This window comes from Tachypleus tridentatus, chromosome 13, assembly GCF_004210375.1.
Source record: "Tachypleus tridentatus isolate NWPU-2018 chromosome 13, ASM421037v1, whole genome shotgun sequence".
In the NCBI taxonomy this organism is placed as follows: domain Eukaryota; kingdom Metazoa; phylum Arthropoda; class Merostomata; order Xiphosura; family Limulidae; genus Tachypleus; species Tachypleus tridentatus.
The window spans coordinates 65955473-65976064 of record NC_134837.1 but is presented as its reverse complement, the minus strand read 5'-3'; the positions used below and the strand labels follow the sequence as shown (position 1 = coordinate 65976064).

General features: G+C 35.9%; 1 protein-coding gene and 1 long non-coding RNA gene across 3 annotated transcripts in view; one reads left to right on the top strand and one right to left on the bottom strand.

The window, feature by feature from the left end:
• Window positions 1-4078, bottom strand: part of LOC143239161 (claudin domain-containing protein 1-like) — a 31419-nt gene extending 27341 nt beyond the window's left edge. The window contains exon 1 of one of the 2 annotated variants that reach the window (XM_076480017.1): window positions 3605-4078. In XM_076480017.1, coding sequence (XP_076336132.1) covers window positions 3605-3845 — 241 coding nt within the window. In that variant the 5' untranslated portion in view covers window positions 3846-4078. The remainder of the gene's footprint in view (window positions 1-3604) is intronic. The other variant, XM_076480016.1, reaches the window with a different exon arrangement.
• The window catches only part of LOC143239816 (uncharacterized), a 71595-nt gene extending 62501 nt beyond the window's left edge, over window positions 1-9094 (top strand). Inside the window, exon 3 of the long non-coding RNA XR_013021393.1 lies at window positions 8527-9094. This is a non-coding gene — a long non-coding RNA (uncharacterized LOC143239816). The remainder of the gene's footprint in view (window positions 1-8526) is intronic.
• Window positions 9095-20592: the final 11498 nt, after the last annotated feature.

The following is a 20592-nucleotide window of genomic DNA, read 5'->3' as shown; positions in this document are numbered from 1 at the left end:
CACGATACATAATAACAATTGATACTTCAATGTTTCTATAAATATCTAGCTGAGGATACCCGTTAAGCTAGAAAGAGACTGTATAAAGTATTGGGTTGAGGAATAATTCGTGAGCGTTTTTTCAAGTTAAAAAAATATATTCATAAATGAAACGCTTTCGCAAAATATTTCATGTAATTTGGTAGATAATTTTTTGCTCTAATAGATGGTGTGTTTGATTTTCATATGTCTAATTTTTGCTTTCATTTTCAGCTCATTAAATGGAATGTCAAGTGGACAAAATCGAACATTTTCGACACCATCTGCTTTTCGCATTTAATTTATTGCAATTTCGTTTAAAACAATGCATACTATATACCTAGGTATTACATGAAATAAAGTATCATAATAAATGTTTTGGGTGTAATGTGTTCATGCATTGAAGTATTGTATAGTCTTGCATGTAATGCTTGAATGAAATTATTTAAAAACGCTCACGAATTATTCCTCAACCTAATACAATGTTAGATACGGTTCTCCCCTTTTTTTTTATTAAACACTAATGCATATCCTGCTTGAGATAGGAAATACCTATCTCATCTAACTCGTTAAGTACTTGTGTATTTAAATTCAAAGACAAAATTATATTAAAAAACTGTGTTTGTATAATCAGTGATGACGAGAAAACCCACTTGTAGAGAAATATATATATATGCCCTATTTCAGGGTGTTTTATATCCTCTTTAAGGAGCTAAAATCCTACAACAAATAATTCGTGAGTTCCGTCAAGTTGTTTCCAACTACCGTAGACAAAATGTTGGTAGTCGAACGCATGCTACCACACACGTATATCATTATCGCCTATATACTAAGATGTACATACAATAACAATTAACTATTGTATGTTTTTTATTACTAATATCGTACTTCTAAATCATGACATGCAATAACAAATAACTATTATTATAATTTCTTTTTATATAACATCTTATTTCTGGACCACTCGTTTTTGTAGTTGCTACAATTTTTAACCAATCTTAAATTCGGATAGCGATGTAAATCTGGTCGTTACTATGACCGAGGCCTGGCATGGCCAAGCGCGTAAGGCGTGCGACTCGTAATCCGAGGGTCGCGGGTTCGCGCCCGCGTCGCGCTAAACATGCTCGCCCTCCCAGCCGTGGGGGTGTATAATGTGACGGTCAATCCCACTATTCGTTGGTAAAAGAGTAGCCCAAGAGTTGGCGGTGGGTGGTGATGACTAGCTGCCTTCCCTCTAGTCTTACACTACTAAATTAGGGACGGCTAGCACAGATAGCCCTCGAGTAGCTTTGTGCGAAATTCCAAAACAAACAAACAATACTATGACCGGAAACCGTGATATCGCCTATTCATTTTGCGATGTAACGGCTTAAAAACCTATAGATTCCACGACTTTAAACCTGCTTAAATCATATGTAAAATAATTTTGCTAGTAGAGCTGGTCCTGTGGTGTATTAATTAAAAAGCACCCGAACGTGTGCTTTACATGGCATTGTTTAAACGTCATTGAGTGAATTTATGCCGTTCGCCAGTATTATTCAGTACGTGAAGCCGCATACGTAGTAATCAGCACAACTGAGTTTCATAAACTATTTATTTCAATAAACTTGCTTTTGCTTTGTATGTTGACTGTAAAGCACAAATCTAAACAACTGGCTATTATCTGTGCTCTGTTCACTACCGATATTGAAATCTCACTCTTAGTGTAACAGTCCTCAGACAATAATTTGAATATTATACACAATCTACGTATAAAAATAGGTAGCTACTAAAACTTAGAATCGAAATAAACGCTTTACAACTCAAAACACATCTGTATCACACAACAGGACTATATTCTAAAAGTACAGAAGAAAACAAAGCAGAGAACTTAAGAACAAGTATTCTGAAATAGTTTTAGAATTAAAAAACTACGTCTGGATACACTACTAGTATAATTATGTACAGTTTGAAGAGTTCGAAAAATAGAACTGTTCGTACTTGGGGAAGTTTAGAAATGTTAAAAGAGATTCATGAAAAATTTAATAAAAATAGAAGATAATCGAAATTTTATTAATTTACAATTTCTGAAGAACTTTTTTGAGAACATACCTCGTTTCAGTTTGTCGTGGTGGAAGTTAGGAAGTTATTTCAAAAGTATCGTTGAATATATATAATAAGAATAGCAATCAAAGAGACTGCATACCCCCCCATACCCTCCAGTGGCACAGCGGCAAGCAGACCTATAATGCTAGAAACTAGGTTTCGATATCCGTGGCGGGCAGAACACAGATAACCCATTGTGTAACTTTGTGCTTAACTTCAAACTAACTTTTGCCCTGCAGTCACATTTCACTCTAAAAATCCTTCTCAGATCCAGATAGTTGATGAGAATTCTCAACCTTAATGTTCCAATTAAATTTGGTACAAATCAGATCACACTTTACACAATTATTAACCCCAAACCGCGAAAATGTCTTATGTTCCCATTATATATATATAAAAAAAACTGCTTCAAAGTGAACCATACCGCATCCAGAAGGTTCGATACTGACTCCCACCTTACGTAAAATTGTCGTGATTTTTTTTCTTTCTTTATCGGGATTTTTGTCTTTAAAGACCAAGGAGGGTTACATCGGTCTATTACTTCTCGAGATAAGGGGGCGGTAACACAAACACACACACGACCCGATTGAAATACACTCACCATAGGAGGGGGGAGGTAATAATAACAAAGTAGCACACAAGATCACGAAGAGATTGTTAAAAATATTAAAAACGGGCCATAAGCTAGAATGCTTTCAAAGGGTCGACTTTTCTTCCGAAGGTGATAGCAAATTTTATGTTTCTGAAATTACCAGCTTACCATGTCATATAGTTATCTTTGATTCAGTTCAAGTGATTGACTTTAAACCCATAATTTTTTATACATTGTGCCGGAATTATTTTATTCATTTCCTAATAATTATCATCATACCTTTTAAAATTTCAATTTTCTTAATTCTGTTTCGCCCTTCACCATCAGGAGCACCTCACACGAATCATCGTTGAGTAAATGGCCTCAAACCCCTTCGGAAATTTAGTGTCGCGGTTTTCGGTCGAACGTTTGCAGCGCCGCTCAAGTTTAAAGATAGGCAAATAGGAAAACCGACTTTTGTATTTATATTATGCACATACATATTCGTTAAGTTTCTGCTCTCCGTTTGGAAGATTTTAATTCTAGGACAAAGTTTTAACATACTATTGTATAGGTATACTGCGTTCTTACAGCAGAAATGTTTAATATTTGGTGTTTTAAAATGTTTATATATAAACAAATGGTATAAAATTACGCAGACTTTTCAATCCCTCACTTTACTGAAATTTAAAAGAACATTCAAGAGCAATAAATATTCTAATAACTAGATAATTTCAAAATATTTCAGTATTGTTTTCAAGACAAATAACTGACTTTCACAGATGTCTCATCACTGGCACTCGGCTTAACAGTGACATTAATAAATGTAACATGTTACAAACACAATGTAACGTTGTTGTAAGAAAAAGAAAATGTTCAACATTTTAGTTAAACTGTTTTTAAATCATTAAGTTACTAACGACGACTTACCATTTTGGGGTTTATTATTTGGAAAGCAAATTCTGAATAAACCTTCATCCCGATTAAAGTAACGTATATCTTCTTCGAATTCGTTAGTTGCCTCTTCATTTCCATCTAATTTCCGACGAATAGAGGTCCTGTTAACCCTAATTTCGTACCAATTATCAGTACCGAAAGCTATGGCTAAACATGCCACAGCGACTAGTGCTACTATTGTGCCAATCGATAGACTAATAGCGGAGCAAGCCATCTTGGCGAAGTATTTTTCTTTTCGAGTATATTAGTATAATCTTGATTTTACTTCACAACCAAGATTTCGTTCTTCAAGTTCTCACTCTATGAATTACGTAAATGTTTTACGCAATTTGCAATACGAACAATAAAAATAAGTAAATAGCCAATACAACCTCTCAAACTCCCGCCTAATGTTCGTTTGACTATTGTTTTTACAACTCACTTGGCAAAGCGCTACTACACCTGCGTGAGCTGTGACGACATAGAGGTTTGAGTGGATAGAATCGAAATCTGGTAATATCATTCTCTGAGGCCAGAAATTATGCAATTTTAAAGTTAGTTTACTTTAGACATAGATGACCATCATTGTGGGTGCTTTTATACTTGAACGTCTGTCTGTTTACGCTGGATAACAATAAATTTCTCAGTCATGTAATTCTGCAAAAGAAGTTTCAGAAGAGCCCCAGCATAGAAAGATACTGACAACAGACTGAAGAAATAAAGTAGAACGGTAATAAGATCATTAGTGAACTGGTCCGTTGAGAAACTCCTACTGTGCCCATTTTATGGAGTAGAATAATAGTAATTTGTTTATCAGAAACGAAAAAGGAAAATCGGTTCTGTACTCGATCTTTTTTCTTTGTTTCTGTTAAAGTGGTGTATCACTGCTCTGGTCTGTTTGTGAAATAACCTGAGCAATGGTATAGGTAGTGTTTTTTTAAAACTTAGGTCTTGTTTTCTCAAGACGTAATGATAACTCATTTCTCTATGACCAGCAAGCCCTTTAAATTAAAGGTACCGTATTTTCCGCCTAATAAGCCGAATTTCTGGCCCTAAATTTTGGACCTGATTTTTGGGGTCGGCTTATTGGCCGATCACTCCTTTCGGAAATTTCTTCTTCTTAGGAAATGTTTTTCTTTTGAAAATTACCATAGGCGGTAATTTTGTCCCATTAGCAAAGCACGTTAAGACTACAGTGAAACGTTGTTTCTGGAATTTCATTGGTTACCTAATTACAGTGAGTGGAGCCAATAACGAATGACATATTGATTCCATCTCTGTCTCAATACGACACGTTCTGCTTTACTACAGAACGCCAATGATCACACACAACATGCATGCTGACGCTGAAACGAGGCTAAGAAATAATTTTGAAGAAACTTGTCACTTCTTAAAAATGGCTTCGGCTTATTGGGCGGTAATAAGCAAAACCCTCATTTTCAGAGCTGAAAATTGGCCTCGGCTTATTCGGCGATTCGGCTTATTAACCGGAAAATACGGTAACTCTTTATTCTGCGCTTAGCAAGCTTGACAAAGAAAACTATATATAGCGTGAACGGCAGGCCTAGTGAAGATAACTATACATTTTATGAACAAAATTACCAGTAAATATAACTACTTATTTTATGAACAGCATGACCAGTAAAGATAACTATATATTTTATGAACAAAATTACCAGTATATAACAATTTATTTTACGAACAAAATTACCAGTAAATATAACTATTTATTTTATGAACAGCATGACCAGTAAAGATAACTATTTATTTTATGAACAGTATGACCAGTAAAGGTAACTATTTACTTTTTGAACAGCATGAACAGAAAAGATAACTATTTATTCTATGAACAGCATGACCAGTAAAGTTAACTGTTTATTCTATGAACAGCATAACTAGTAAAGATAACTGTTTATTCTATGAACAGCATAACTAGTAAAGATAACTGTTTATTCTATGAACAGCATAACTAGTAAAGATAACTGTTTATTTTATGAACAGCATGACTAGTAAAATAATAGTTATTTTAAGAAGAGCAGGACCAGTAAATATAGTTCTTCACTCAGTAAACAGACGACAAGTGGGAGGAAAATGGACCACGTATCATCAGAAATTCCTTTGCTCTACCACTGACACTCGTAATGTGCTGTTTTATTACATCATATATATTTATATCAATCTTACCTTCTTTGTGGTATCCCGGTATAAATGTGGTTTAGTAGCTAGAGGAAAATAAAAAGTTAGTACCCGGAAAAACATAATGTAAGTTCGTGTAAGTTTTTATTCCCAGTACTTTGTTTTAACTTGTGATGTTCGTTTTATCTCGATCTCAGTTATAAAACTATTAGAATTCATTGAAGTGATTGTCATGCTTCCTCCTTGTTCGTCACCACAACTTAACGTCTCTGAACTCGTCTGAAACACACTTATCCAAGCTTGTTGTTGATCATCTGCATCAAATAGGCTTAAAAAAGAAATTATCGTAGAAAAGTAATAAAAGTTCATGTTACACTTTTTTATTTGTGGCCATAGTTCTTTAATTATGGTCAAACTTAATTTTCTGGTTATGTGATTGGACGTCGTACTTGAAATGCTTCATACACACGCGCACACGAGACTTCCGTATTCCAACAACCAAGGAAGAATTCTACTCACGCACAACGAGTACATCACCAGGTTAATAAAACCAAATTGTCTTTCAGTAATATCGCAAAAGTTAATTTTTTAAATGCCAGAGTTGTTTCTTTCTGGGAAACCAATATTGTTTTTTGTGTTGTTACTACTATTAGGAAATCGCGTCAATACGTTCTCTTATAGAACACAGATCAGTTTCAACAGAGATTGAAAATATTTTTTGTATAATCTTAAAATGGCATAACATGTTTAAAATGTTGTAGTATAAATTAGTCTTTCGTTAGTAACCTAAGGCTACTGATCAGTAGATGTAACTTAATCCATTCTGTTCTTACATTCTAACGTATTCAGTGTTCTATTGAACCGTAAAAAAAGTTTATAGCCAACAGCAAGAGAAACGATCACCACATATCGATAACTATATATAACAGCAAACCTGATAAACATCACAGGATAGGTACAAATACGGCTGTTAAAGTACCCTAAAGATGACATGATCGCAAGTACTATAGATTCTTATAAAATATTTTATATTCAGGATTTCCATTACACTCTACACTAATCTAATTAGCGTGTAGTGATTGGTAAAAAAAAAAAAAAAATCTGTGAACTCGACAATACGAATCTCTTTGTATATGTGTACTGGCTGGACAACAATGCTGATAATATGTATGTAGTGACTGTCCAATAGTATTCATAACCAAATATATGTATAGTGATCGTACAACAGTATTCATAACTTAATATATGTGAAGTAACTGTACAATAATACTGATAACATATGTATTGTAACTGTACATTAATATTGATAACCTAATATGTGCATAGTAATTGTACAATAATGTTGATAACATATGTATTTTGACTGTACAATAATATTCATAATCTAATATATGTATAGTAACTGTACAATAATATTTATAACATGTATACAACAGTACTTAACATCTTGTATATGTTGTTTTCGAAGTAATTTTCATAAATATACTTTGTATTTATGACCCAACTTACAAAGGCGTATTACTTGAACATTTCTTCCTGTAATTGTACTTTAAAAATGCATAATTATGAATTTGTGTTTTTTTCTAAAACATATACTTGTATTTTATTTCATACAATTATTAACTGAATCGTTTCATTCTGTGATTAGTTGGGTCATCTTCATGGTCCCCTACATTAAACAGCTTTTATTATAATTGTTCGTTTTTACCTTATATCTGTACAGTTTATTCGTTTCCCTTAAACTGTCAATCTTACCTCTGGTAATACCATGTGACTGTTTCACAATAAACGAATATCTTAGTTGCGGTTTGGTTTAATTTTCTACTTCATCGAACCTTATATTTAGACTGTTCGTGTTCAAGATTAGTTTTTTTTTATAATTGGAGTCCTTGGAATTTCATCGAAAACTTAAAAAAAAAGTTGATTCCAAAGAAATAAATATTCATATGGCGCTCAAAAGGAAAACAAAACGTCACATGCGCTACATTTTTGAAAACACATAACGAATAAAAATAATTACATTTCAACTTATTTGTAAATTGTTTGTTTGTTTGTTTTAAATTTCGCACAAAGCTACTCGAGGGCTGTCTGTGCCAGCCGTCCCTAATTTAGCAGTGTAAGACTAGATGGAAGGCAGCTAGTCATCACCACCCACCGCCAACTCTTGGGCTTCTCTTTTACCAACGAATAGTGGGATTGATCGTCACATTATTACGCCCCTACGGCTGAAAGGGCGAGCATGTTTGGCGCTACGGGGATGCGCACCCGCGACCCTAAGATTACGAGTCGCACGCCTTAACACGCTTGGCATTTATTTGTAAATACCAACCAGTTTATTAGCACTAAAACAGTGTAAAAGATACGAAAACGTTGCATCCGGATAGAGTCTTGTAGTTAAGGCACTCGACTCGCAATCTGACAGTCGCTAGTTCGAATTTCACCCCCAAACGTGCTCGCTCTTTCACTCGTAAGGTCATTATACTTTAACGCTTAATCCCATTATTCATTGGCAAAGAGTAGCTCAACAAATCGATTAATTTTAAATAAGAGGCGGTTAGTGCATCTAAATACCGAACAGCTTTATGCAAAATTCAGAAAAAAAAATCAAATAACGGCTCTTTTGCGGCAACGAGTCGCGAACCACAAATTACCAGATTCACATTTTGGGCGCGATAGTAAGATGTTACTAAAGTAAGTATTTACAATTCATCCACATTTACAATAATTTTCAGATCAAAATATTATTAAATTATTTTGATTTCTTTGTGTTTTTCTTATAGCAAAGCCACATCGGGGTATCTGCTGAGTCCACCGAATGCCAGTTTATTTTGAATTAACCACAAAGCTACACAATGGGCTATCGGTGTTCTGCCCATCACGTGTATCGAAACCCAGATTTTAGCGGTGTGAGTCCGTAAACATACCGCTGTGCCACTGTGAGGCATTTGTTTTGGTTATATTTCATAAATTTCTTCACTGAATAAACTACGAATCTTTGTCAGGTCAAACGTCATGGGTGATTCGCCAACCTGAAATACGGTATTTCACTTGGAACTAACTTTATAGATGTCATGGAAATGTTGACCATCTGGTTATATAGTGATCGCGGTGTTAAAATTAGTCAAACACAAATGTAATAAAAAATGTGTTATACATCACAAACCAGTGTGAAGCACTGGAGTGAAGTTGGATTTGGTGCTTAGTTACGCCACCTGGATTTTGAAAATTATCATGCATGACTTTGTATGCCTGTTTATATACAATGTACCACCATTTCAAGATTTTTGTAGTAACGATACAGCTACGTTCCTAATAAAAAGCACAATGCCGCCTAAGATTCTCAGTTAAGTGACTAATTTTTTTGTTTATGCTTATGTAAACACGATAAACGCCATCATATACGAACATAAAACGTGTAATAAAATTGTAAAAATAAGTAAATCTGATGGAAAGTTCTCTATCCTCGTGAAAAAATTATCTTTTGTTCTTAATTTTTCATGTTTTATTTTGTGTTTGAGATGTTTCGTTGTTTTAGTTTCTTTGAACCATAACAGGTTTAACAGTGAATTTGGTTTGTTTTAAATTTCGCGCAAAGCCACTCGAGAGCTATCTGCGCTAGCTGTCCGTAATTTACCAGTGTAAGACTACAGGGAAGGCAGCTAGTCATAACCACCCACCGCCAACTCTTGGGTTACTCTTTTACCAATGAATAGTGGAATTGACCGTTACGTTATAATGGGCCCCATGGCTGAAAGGGCAAGTATGTTTGGTGATAGGTGGATTGGAACTCGCGACCCTCGGATTACGAGTCGAGCGTCTTAACCATCTAGCCATGCCGGGCAGTGAAGAGTGATACTTACGAAAACAAAATGGAGCAGATTTGTTTTCTGGTCTAAACTTCACCACGTGGTTTTGTGGTATTTTTATACATTTCATGAAAGTCAGACGGTGAAGAACATGTAAACCTCCACAAATAAACTGTATAATTTCAAGATTTGTACAGATTTGTTGAAAGTTCTCTTTAAAAAAAAAAAGAGTTGAAATTGTTGTTGCAGTTTGAGAGTTGAGTGATGGAATTTGAAACAGTGGAATAGAGATTACTCTGGCCAACTGTGAAGTTCTTGTTGTTTTTTTTTTGTATAGCAAAGCCATATTGGGCTATCTGCTGTGTCCATCGCGGGAATCGAACTTGGACTTTAGTACTGTAGCCCTGCAGACTTACTGCTATCCCAACGGGAGACCAACTCTAAAAATGAGGGTGGAATTATGTGAAGAAAAAATGATACTACTTAAACCAAATTCAGTAGGATGTTATTGCTGTAGGAACCGTGATAAGATAATCAGAGGGATGAAAACCTGTGCCATGGCTGATCCCAATATCTTCAAGTGTAAATTAACAATACAATTACTATTACTAAATTCATCTTACTTAGATCAAAACCTGGTATATATATATATACACGAATGACACACAATAATTCATTAATAATAAAAGAGCAAAAGTACCAGTTACTACCAGTCAGTTATTTTAAATTAAGGAGAGTACCACACTACCTGGACTACACACTGATGAGAGTGCTGCGACTAGACTCCATTATTGAGGTTGCACCATGTAAAAAAACAACAAGTGTTGTAATGTTACCCCACCCATTCCTACCTTATTTCCTTACTTTTTAGTGCTCCCATTCCTGTTACCTAATTTTTTACTTAAGAAATTTTATAATTGCATAAATAAGTTAGTGAAGCCTCGAGAGAAGAGACAACTGAGATAAAAGAGAGTTATTTCAGAATAGAGAGTTGTTATCAATGTTTGCTATTGTGATACGATGTGTAAGTTAGTTCGTTTTTGTTTACATTGAGTAATACAATTAGCATCGCTGTAAATCTAGGTCTACAAGTTACAACAGTGTTCAAGATTGTATTACTATAACATTAGAGTAGAAAATAGACTAATCTTACTCTAACGGACGTAGTGTGTATGTCAGTATGTATGTAACCATAACTCCTGCACCATCTTTTGTATGGCACCAGAAACAAAAATTCTTAACAAATTCACACTTCAGATATTCAAGATGCGAACAATTAGAAAAATAACCGTGGTATGTACATCAATCATTTCTTTATAATAATAATACCCTATTTTAAATAAAGGTACTCTCTCTACGACAAGAACATAACTTTCACTGGGGCTGTAAGTGAGGGTTTGATTAATTTTTAAATTTAAAACTGAGTTTCTTAACAAATATTTTTATATAAACTTTTAATATATATTACAGTTTATATCAATAAAAATTATGAAAATTTTGAGCTCTTTACATTAAATTATTTTGATGCAACGCGACGAAAGAACACAATAAGAACACTTCGCGTGCAGTACTTCTAAGAAAAATATATTTTTTAATGTTCAATTTCTTTATTTTTATTATTTTTTAGCGAAGTATAAAAGAAATGATTAGTAATTATTAGCAGAAAAACCTCCCTAAGGGCGGCTGTTTTTGCTTGTTTGTTATAGTTGTATGGGCTGAATATCATATTATATCTACCAGTTAATTTAAACGAACCCAGGAAAACACTACACTGCAACACTACTTTCAAATGACATCAGATGTTGACCTTCAGAAGTCACACCTTTAACAAAACCTAAACGAAAACACAACAACAGCACAAAAATTATCGTGTATAATAACCACTGGGGGGCTATTTTAAAAATATATACAGGTGAAAAGTACAAATTAAACCAGACAGAAAAGACTAGACTTTTAAGTCATTACTTAGAAGGACGACTTAAAATATTTAACTGTTTAGAAATTATTTTGATATTATACCAGCAAACCTGATGGATAACGAATTATACTGTACAACTGACTTTAATGTTACTTTTTATATTACTCCTACATCCATACAACATGGTGCATTTGATCGTCTACATAAGATGGCATAGAAAGACATGGTTCTTTATCTATATAAGATAGCACAGGAGAACACGGTTCTTTTATTGTGTATATAAAATGGCACGGAAAGACACGGTTCTTTGTCTATGTAATATGGCGGCACTGGATGACATAGTTCTTTAATTGTCTCTATAACATAACAAAGGAAGACAGTTCTTTGATTCTCTATACAAGGTGGCACAGAAAAACATGATTCTTTGTCTGTATAAGATGGTACTGAAGTGCATGATTATTTGATTGTCTATATAAGGTATCAAGAGAAAACCTGTTTATTTTATTATCTATATGACATGGCACTGAAGAACCAAGTTTTTTTCATTGGTTATATAAGATGACACAGAAGGGCATGGTTCTCTGTCTACAAAAGACGGTACAGGAAGATGTGATACCTTGGTTAACTATAAAAAATGCCCCCTAGTGGGAGAGCGGTATGTCTGCGGACTCATACTGCTAGAAACTGGGTTTCGATATCCTTGATGGGCAAAGCACAGACAGCCCTTTATGTAGCTTTGTACTTCAATAAAAACAAAAACAAAAAATAATAAGTGGCACAGAAAGACTTGGCTATTCTAGTCTTCCCTCCGGTCTTGCACTGCTAAATTAGGGACGGCTAGCACATATAGCGCTCGTGTAGTGTTGCGCGAAATTCAAAAACAAACAAACAAATAATCAAGAAAATGTTGTAAGAGCACACCTTTTACAATTAATCTGTTTTTAATTCCCTTAGTGTGAACACAAAGAAGTGATAAAAACTGTAATGTAATGTATTTGATTCTCAAACGTTAAACGTAACAGTGTGGACAATAAGCTACTAGTACTTAATGTTAAGCATCTATTTCAAGGCAACAAATACAACGATTAAGAGTAATGCAGGTGTTAAGCGTTCACATTTTGTTAGATGTGGTGAGGGCAATGAGTGGGTTTTATTATGGAACACAGGATTGGTATGTAATTTAACTAAGCTAGTAACGAAGATACGCATTCATGTGAAGAGTTTGTAGACTGGAGGATAAGAAATTGGAGGCTATTATAATTAAAGTAGAGGCAATAGATAAAGAGAAGTGTAGACAGTGGAAAATGGTAGCAAGATTTGAAGACGAGCTTAAGAATCTACATACAAGTGATTCATCAGCTAACAATAAATCTCAGGAAGTTAGAGAGAGTACTATTAAAATTAGTAGTGGATTTAGTTGTAATGAGTACGTTCTATAGAACAACAGGATTTAACGTTTGAGAAAGTATTAAAAAAAAGGAAAACAAAAAGGGTTAGAGAATGTTTACAGTTAAAGGTGATTATTTGATAAAACATGGGGATAAAATAATTTGGTTGGAATTATGGACCGGTTCAATGGAAGGAGGAAGCTTTTTGGATCATAATCCTAATCTGTTTGGCGGTAATTTAGGTTCCAGAGAAGCCTGCGGGACAACCTGGGGTGTTCAGAAACGTTTGTTTCTCTTCAACCCCGCAAGCGTTACGATTGACAATACTAATGATTTGGCTTCTGGCAAGCTTAATATCAGTCGTATGGGTCTGGAAAAGCCGTGAAGAAAATTCCGGAGGTATCAGTATTCGAAGTGTATAACAGGCCTGCGGCATCCATTGGCGATGATGTTGATGAGCTTGAAGATGGCATCGTCTAAAGTTTAAGCAAAGAGATTCGGGTTAGAATGAGTCTTGTAATGCTATGACAGGGAGTGAGATGAAGGAAGAGAAAGGTGAAGGTAGCTAGATAGGATGAGAACATAGTTGTAGGTGATTTATAGAGACAGGGATGATAGGGGGTGGGAAGAGAGGAGAGGATGAAGAAGAAGAAGAGGCCCTTTCAGGGCCACAGTACCATTGATCTATAAATCCAATGGTTAGGAATTTTGATGCGGGGGAAACCGGAATGCCCGGAGAAAACCACTTTCACTGGACAGGCGCTGAATATTCTACCTATCCAATGCCCATGCCTGAAAATTAAAACATTGAAAGTTAGTGCATACAAGTGGAAGTACTATTCTATGTTACTATTAATCCAATTGAGTGTGCAGATGTATTTAACCCAGGATGAAGGGGTATTAGCTACGTACAAAACCTGGTGGGTTTGTGGGTTGCTGTTCTTGGCTCGTTTGTAATATTGGAAAGCGAGTTTGATGAAGCGGCCATGTACTGGAAGTAGTTCAGTTAGTGTTTCGAGATATGTGGGTGGGGTGTAATTAGACAACCTAAACGCGGTTTTTATGGCTTTGTTATGTAGGTTCTGTAATTGTGAATATTGGTATTTAGACATGTTACAGGTGGCCGCATTGTCACACTCAAGGAGGGGTCTGATGTAAGCTTTGTGAATGGTGAGGATGGTTCTGATAGAGCAACCTTTGTTGGGTTCACTAATGCGTTTTATAAAGTAGATCCTGCTGCTGGCTTTGCCGATAATAATCTTGAAGTGTCGTATCCAAGATAGGTTTTGTTAGAAAGTTAGTCCTACAAATTTAACGGTATTGACGAAATGAATATCGGTATTATTGAAGCGTAGTTTGATATGTCTCAGTTTTTTCCGATATTTGTTGATTTTCTGGCGGAAAGCGATATCTTGGGTTTTAGTGGGGTTCAGGGCAACACGTTGTCTGTCGCACCATTGTGCCACAGTATAAAGTGTTGCTTGAGCTCTGGCTGCTGAAGTGTGAGGGTTGCTCCATATGGAGGTGCTCCATATAGCTATGTCGTCGCCGTATTGGGAAACATAGGTACAGTTGAGGGTGTTAAGAGGTATATCGTTAACATAGATCATAGAGCTGAGTATCGAACCTTCAGGAACTCCGGCACTTAGGTCGAAAGGATCGGAGCATGCCATATTTATTTTAACATTAGCTGTGCGGTAAGAGAGAAAACTTGATATCCATCGGACTAAACCAGGCGGCAGGCCTGAGGCCGGGGTTTTATATGTAAGACTGTTGTACCATACAGAGCCAAAGGGTTTTTGGATATCGAGAAAGCTAGTGATTTGTTTGCAATTAAATTCGTGAAAAACGGATTCGTTAAGTCTAACCAGATGATCGATGGTTTGTCAATAATTCTTCCGGCAGTTTGATTATTTCTTATTAGTTTGTTAGTTTCTAAATATCAGTTAATTCGGTAAGTTATAGCTTTTTTCATAAGTTTGCCGAGCGTGTTCAGTAGGCTTACCGGTCTATAATAACTAGGATTACTAATGTTGTTTTTTTTCCGTATTATTTTAATTATTGCTGTTCCCTGAGAGTAGGGAGAGGTTAAAAATCGAGACTAAGTGATTAAGGTTCTCATTGAAGAGGTTTCTCAGTATTATTTTACTTACGTCATCTTCACCAGGGGATTTATGTTTGATTTTCTTTGAAAGGAGTTTGATTTCGGTTGTGGAAAAAGGTCTGGTGTAAAATGAGGAGGAGTAGTTATGTTGATTTGAGTCGAAGTGGAATCGAGTTGTGAAGAGACTAGAATTCTAGCTAATAAACTGATTTATATGGCTATGGTGTGTTGCATCGAAGGATGGAATGTCTGGGGTAACAAAAGTGTTTTTGTGGTGTTCGGCGAATGTGTGTTTTTCGTTGTCTGTAGTTGCCGTGATATTGTTGTATTTGATTTTGGGTAAGTTGTCGCAAGATTGGGTGTTAGTTATGGTTTGAAACTTGCGTCAGAAAAGCGATGGGTCCGGGTGGGAACTGTCTATTGATTTGCAGCAATCATTCGAGTTGTTTTCTTGTTGCGGTTTAATAAGCGCTTTAATCTGGTTATTGGTGTTGTTAATCAGAGTTTTGGTGCGGAGATCGCGATTGCGGATAAATTGTTGCCGTAGTTGGCGTCTTTCGCATATAGTTCGGAGAATATCGGGGCTGAGCTTCCATGAATTAGGGTCGGGGCTGTGTTTCTTGCTACGTATTGTTTTCTTAATGGTTTGAGTTATAGTTCAGGTTATGTCTTTCGCGTGGTTTTCGATGTCGTTTTCATGTGAGGCCTCGTTGTTTATGGGTGGTAGGTGTTTCGTAATGTCCTGATTTAATAGAGTCCAGCCTGTGTGTGTGAATAGTCGTATATAGGTGGATGGACTGTGGTAATGGTTCTGAGGTTGGGGAAATTTCTACTGATATTGGGTAGTGATCATTACCGATGTCATCGTGTACTTCGAAGTTGTATGCCTTGCGACGTTCGTGAGGGCTATGGCGAGATCTAGGATGTGTTCACTACCATTATGGTGTGTGTGCGTGGCTTGGTTGCTGTTTAGCGTGACAAAGCTGTTGTCTTCTAAGAGTTTGGGGAGTTTAGTACTAATACTATTTGTTGTGCGGCAATTAAAGTCAGTGTGTTTGAGATCACCTGTGATAATGGTGTTGAGAAATGCGTTGTAAATGTAATGTTGGTGGATATATGCATGCAAGTTATAATTATGGGTGACGTGGGTGTAGTGTGCAACTGGCACATAATTATCTCATTATCCGAGGGAAATAGGAGTTGGGGAAAGATTTCCTTGCGGTGTAGTACCTGCAATGCCGCGTCGACCAAAGCCGAGGGGTTTGTGAACTATGTTATATCCGGGGATACTAAATTTAGATATTTCATTAAGTAATGTTTCGTTTATACTTTAGATATCGGCATTTATTGATTGACTAAATCTGAGTAATTCATATTTTTTTTGTAATTTAATCCACCGCAAATATCAATTTGTGCAAGCACTACCGTTTAGTAATAAATAAAAATAAGTTTACCTGGTGGATGGTCCCTGTTTGTAGTTCCTGTCTACGGAGATAGCACGACGTCTTCCTAAGATTTTGCATATTTGGTTAGGTTTAGAGAGTAGGCTGCTAGTCATCACCACTCACAGCCAACTCTTGGGCTACTCTTTTACCAACGAATAGTGGGATTGACTGTCACCTTATAACGCCCTCACGGCTGAAAGGGCTAGCATGTTTGGTGCGATGGGAATTCGAACCCACGACCCTCAGATAACGAGTCGAGTGCCTTAACCACCTGACCATGCCGGGCGTATGAGATTCGGCCGAACGTTACTGGGTTGGCGACATCGTTGGTCCTGTGGTAGAACTCTGCAGTCTTACAAAGTGCTACTTCATTTTGGTCGATTGATTCGTTACAGAGTTTTGATAGGACATCAGCGAAAATGACGACCACAGTGGTTAAGAATTCGTTGAAGTCTTGCAGGGTAGATTATTGTTTGTTTTTTTTAGATTTCTTGACAGCGGCAGCACATGATTTCTGTCTTTGTGGTAGATCTGGGCGTTGGGGGTCAATAGTGGGTTGAGTTTGAGTGGGCTTAGTGATAAGTGGGCCGCTGAATCGCAGTGACTCCTTGGCTGGGTTGGTTGTTGGTCAATGGGGCACGTTGGGCCGAGACGATGGCTTTAAACGTGGGGCATCCTCGGTTGGATGCCGCGTGCGGGCCATTGAAGTTAGCACATATGGCCTCCTCTCGAGGATTGGTACAAACAAAAACAGGATGTGGCTCTACACATATGACACAGCAGAGAGTCGCCTTACATGCCGCAGTGGTCTGTCCGAAGTGTTGACATATGTAACACTGGACAATTCTGAGTCCGTGGTCTTTAACTTCTTCTATTTGATAGTGTGAGAATAATAGGATGACTCCAGATGACATGATTTTTTCCGCATCCTTTATGTTGGGGATATTAATCTTTACCAGCGTGTTGGTAGTCCGGTGCGTGAAGACTTGATTCTCTCGATCTTGGTGGTTGAGAACCCTTTGGTTTCAAGTTCTTCCTTGACCTCGTCTAGGGTAATGTCAAAAGACACCCTCCGCATCATAAGGATCTTGTCCCGGAGCTGGGTTCCGGGATGATGAGATCGGCATTGTTGAATGCTGACCTGGGCTTTAGCTTGAGTAAAGTTGCATAACCTAGGGGACTGGTACACTTGGTTACCACGCCTACTCTTGGTAGACACCAGAGGTGATTGAATGAAATCTTGGGGAAATATTGGCAGAATTCCATGGCTATGTTCAGTGTTCTTGTAGTGATGAGTATCCCTTCGACTTGACTGGCTCGGCTGTAGAGTTATTTGATAAAGTGGTGATTGTTTAGTTCTCAGTGGGCTTGTCGGTTGTAAGTTTAAGCTTAGCGTCATCGTGCTTGATTGGACTTGGCTGTTTATGACTTGTAGATTTGGTTGAAGAGTTGCTAGGAGTTCGGTCCTCGTCGTCGGTTGTAGCTTTCTGGAATAGATGGTTTACATTTAAATAGGACAGGAACGGGCTTGTTTACAAGAGCTAATAACTGAACTGTAACAGAAGCTTTTAAAGTACAACTATACAGTGAATAAATTAATTAAAAAATATTGAAGTTTACCGGAAGGAATAGCATAGGAAGTAAATATGGAAGTAGTTATAAGAATAGGCTTAATAGTTACTGTTTATTTATTGCTAGCAGTACAAGAAATAAAACAGATGACTTTAGAGCACTGGCAGGAATAAATAATTTTAATTTAATTGGAAATAACTGAGACATGATTAAATATAGATTATTCTGATAACAAAAATTCTTTTAAAATAGAGGGTTATAAGTATAACGGATTTATTACCTTGTATCTGTTTTAATATCGATGTTTGTTTAAGATAAGTTTGATTTAAAGATAATCCATGTCAAAGTGGTTGATAACATCTGTGCTGATGCATTTTCACATGCTACATAATTGTATTTTCATAAGGTTATTTGAACTGATTTTGTTATATACTATCATGATTATTGAAGTTGTATCATTTTCGAAAATGTATATTTAATGTACTGATCACAATGGATATATAATATCTTAGTTAAAAATTAACTGACTGTGATTAACGCTTATTAATCGAGAACTTCAAATATATTGATCAAAAACGTTTAGAGATTTCGAACATTACAAACCATTTTTACGAAAACATCATATAACTTCAATAGTGGAAAATTCGACGAAGAACGCAGAGCTAACTTGTTTGTTCGTTTTTAAATTTCGCGCAAAGCTACTTGAGGGCTATCTGCGCTAGCCGTCCCGAATTTACCAGTGTAAGACTAGAGGGAAGGCAGCTAGTCATCACCACCCACCGCCAACTCTTGGGCTACTCTTTTACCAACGAATAGTGGGATTGACCGTAACATTATAACGCCCCCACGACTGAAAAGGCGAGGATATTTGGTGCGACGGGAATGCGAACCCGCGACTCTCAGATTATGAGTTGCACGCCTTAACCCACCTGGCCATGCCGGGCCCACAGTGCTAGCTAGCTCCATGTTAAGTGAATTGTGCCTATATCAACTCAGAATTAATTCGTTCATTGTGAACCCTCGATATGATATCAAAGTCCAGATCGTGTAAAACACTCAATATTTTTGCAAGTCTGTAAAACTTTTGTATATAAATCACTGTTTGTAACAACTTATTATCAATTGTATTAAAATAACCTATGTTACCTATTACATTTTCAAATAACCTAACACTAAGTTAAAGTGTAATTTAGATTTACAAGTTAATTAAATGTCAATATGTATTCAATTTATGATATTAGTAAAACATATTGATACACACAATTTTCTTTCTTTCTTTTTTAATATAAATATATTTTAATATACATCTAATACTAAAAAGTGGGAAGGCGTGGCTTTTTATGTAAAACGTGTTTTACGTCCTGTTGAAGTTGAAGATATCAAAAATAATAACAAGGAGACTGAATCCGTTTTGGTTTCTATTAATGGAAAACACTTTTAGTGGAAATTGGTTAAAGACCATCGGCTAGGCATGGCTGGGTGTCTTCCTTTTAGTCTTATACTGCTAATTAGGGACAGCTAGTGCAGATAGCTCTCGTGTAGCTTTGCGAGAAATTCAAAAACCGAACAATCAAAAACAATACAGACCACCAGTTTCTTTGAAATATATGGTTATAAGCTTTTAAATAGGAATAGAGTATTTAAAAGGGGAGGAGAAGTGGTTTTACATAGTAAAATGTAATTTGCTTCCTGTTGAAGTTGAGAATATTAAACATAATAACAAGAATATTGAATCCATTTGGATTTCTGTCAGTGAATATAAAAGGAAAAAACCTTTTATCAGGACCTTGTTATAAACCACCAGATGAAACTGATAAAATTAATGAGAAACGTTACAGTAAGTTTTAGATTTCAGTAGTCAATGAAGTTATAATTATGGGTAATTTTAATTTCAGACATATTGATTTGGAAATACTAGAGTTAAACCATGAGGGAGAAAGGTTTTTGAAAACTGTTCAAGATGGCTTTCTACTAAAATTTACTAGAAACAAGTTGGTCAAGCAGGATGTGTGGAAAACGTGTTCAGAAAATTGAACAAGATGATTAAATTAATTATGAGTTTATTAAGAAAAAACTTGGAATTGTAAAGAACGATAAGGCTTTTGGGCTAGATAATATTTATACAAACCACTTGCTACTATTTTTTGTATTTCTTTGAATAGTGGGTAAGTACCAGAGGATTGGTAGTTGGCTAATATAACTCCTTTCTCAAGGGAGATGCTTTGCAAAGTCATTTAACAAAGTTTAGAATTTTATTGGATAATCAGTGTGGTTTCACTAAAGAAAAATCTTGCCTTACAAATATTTTGTTAGGCCACATTTGGAATATTGTCTTCAACCTTCTGCTCCTAACTGTAGGAAAGACATCAAATTGTTGGAAAGTATTCAAAGAAGAGTGTCTGGGATGGAGGAGATACCATATGAGGAGAGGCTGAAATTTCTAAAATTGTTTTATTTTGAAAAAAGAAGAGTGAGATATAATTGAGGCGTTTAAGATTGTAAATAGAATTAAGTGTGTTGGAACATCATCTCTTATTGTATATAACAGTGAGTACAGTAGAACTAGGGGACACAAGTATAAATTTTGGTAGAGTAGGAGTAATTTTCAGGTAA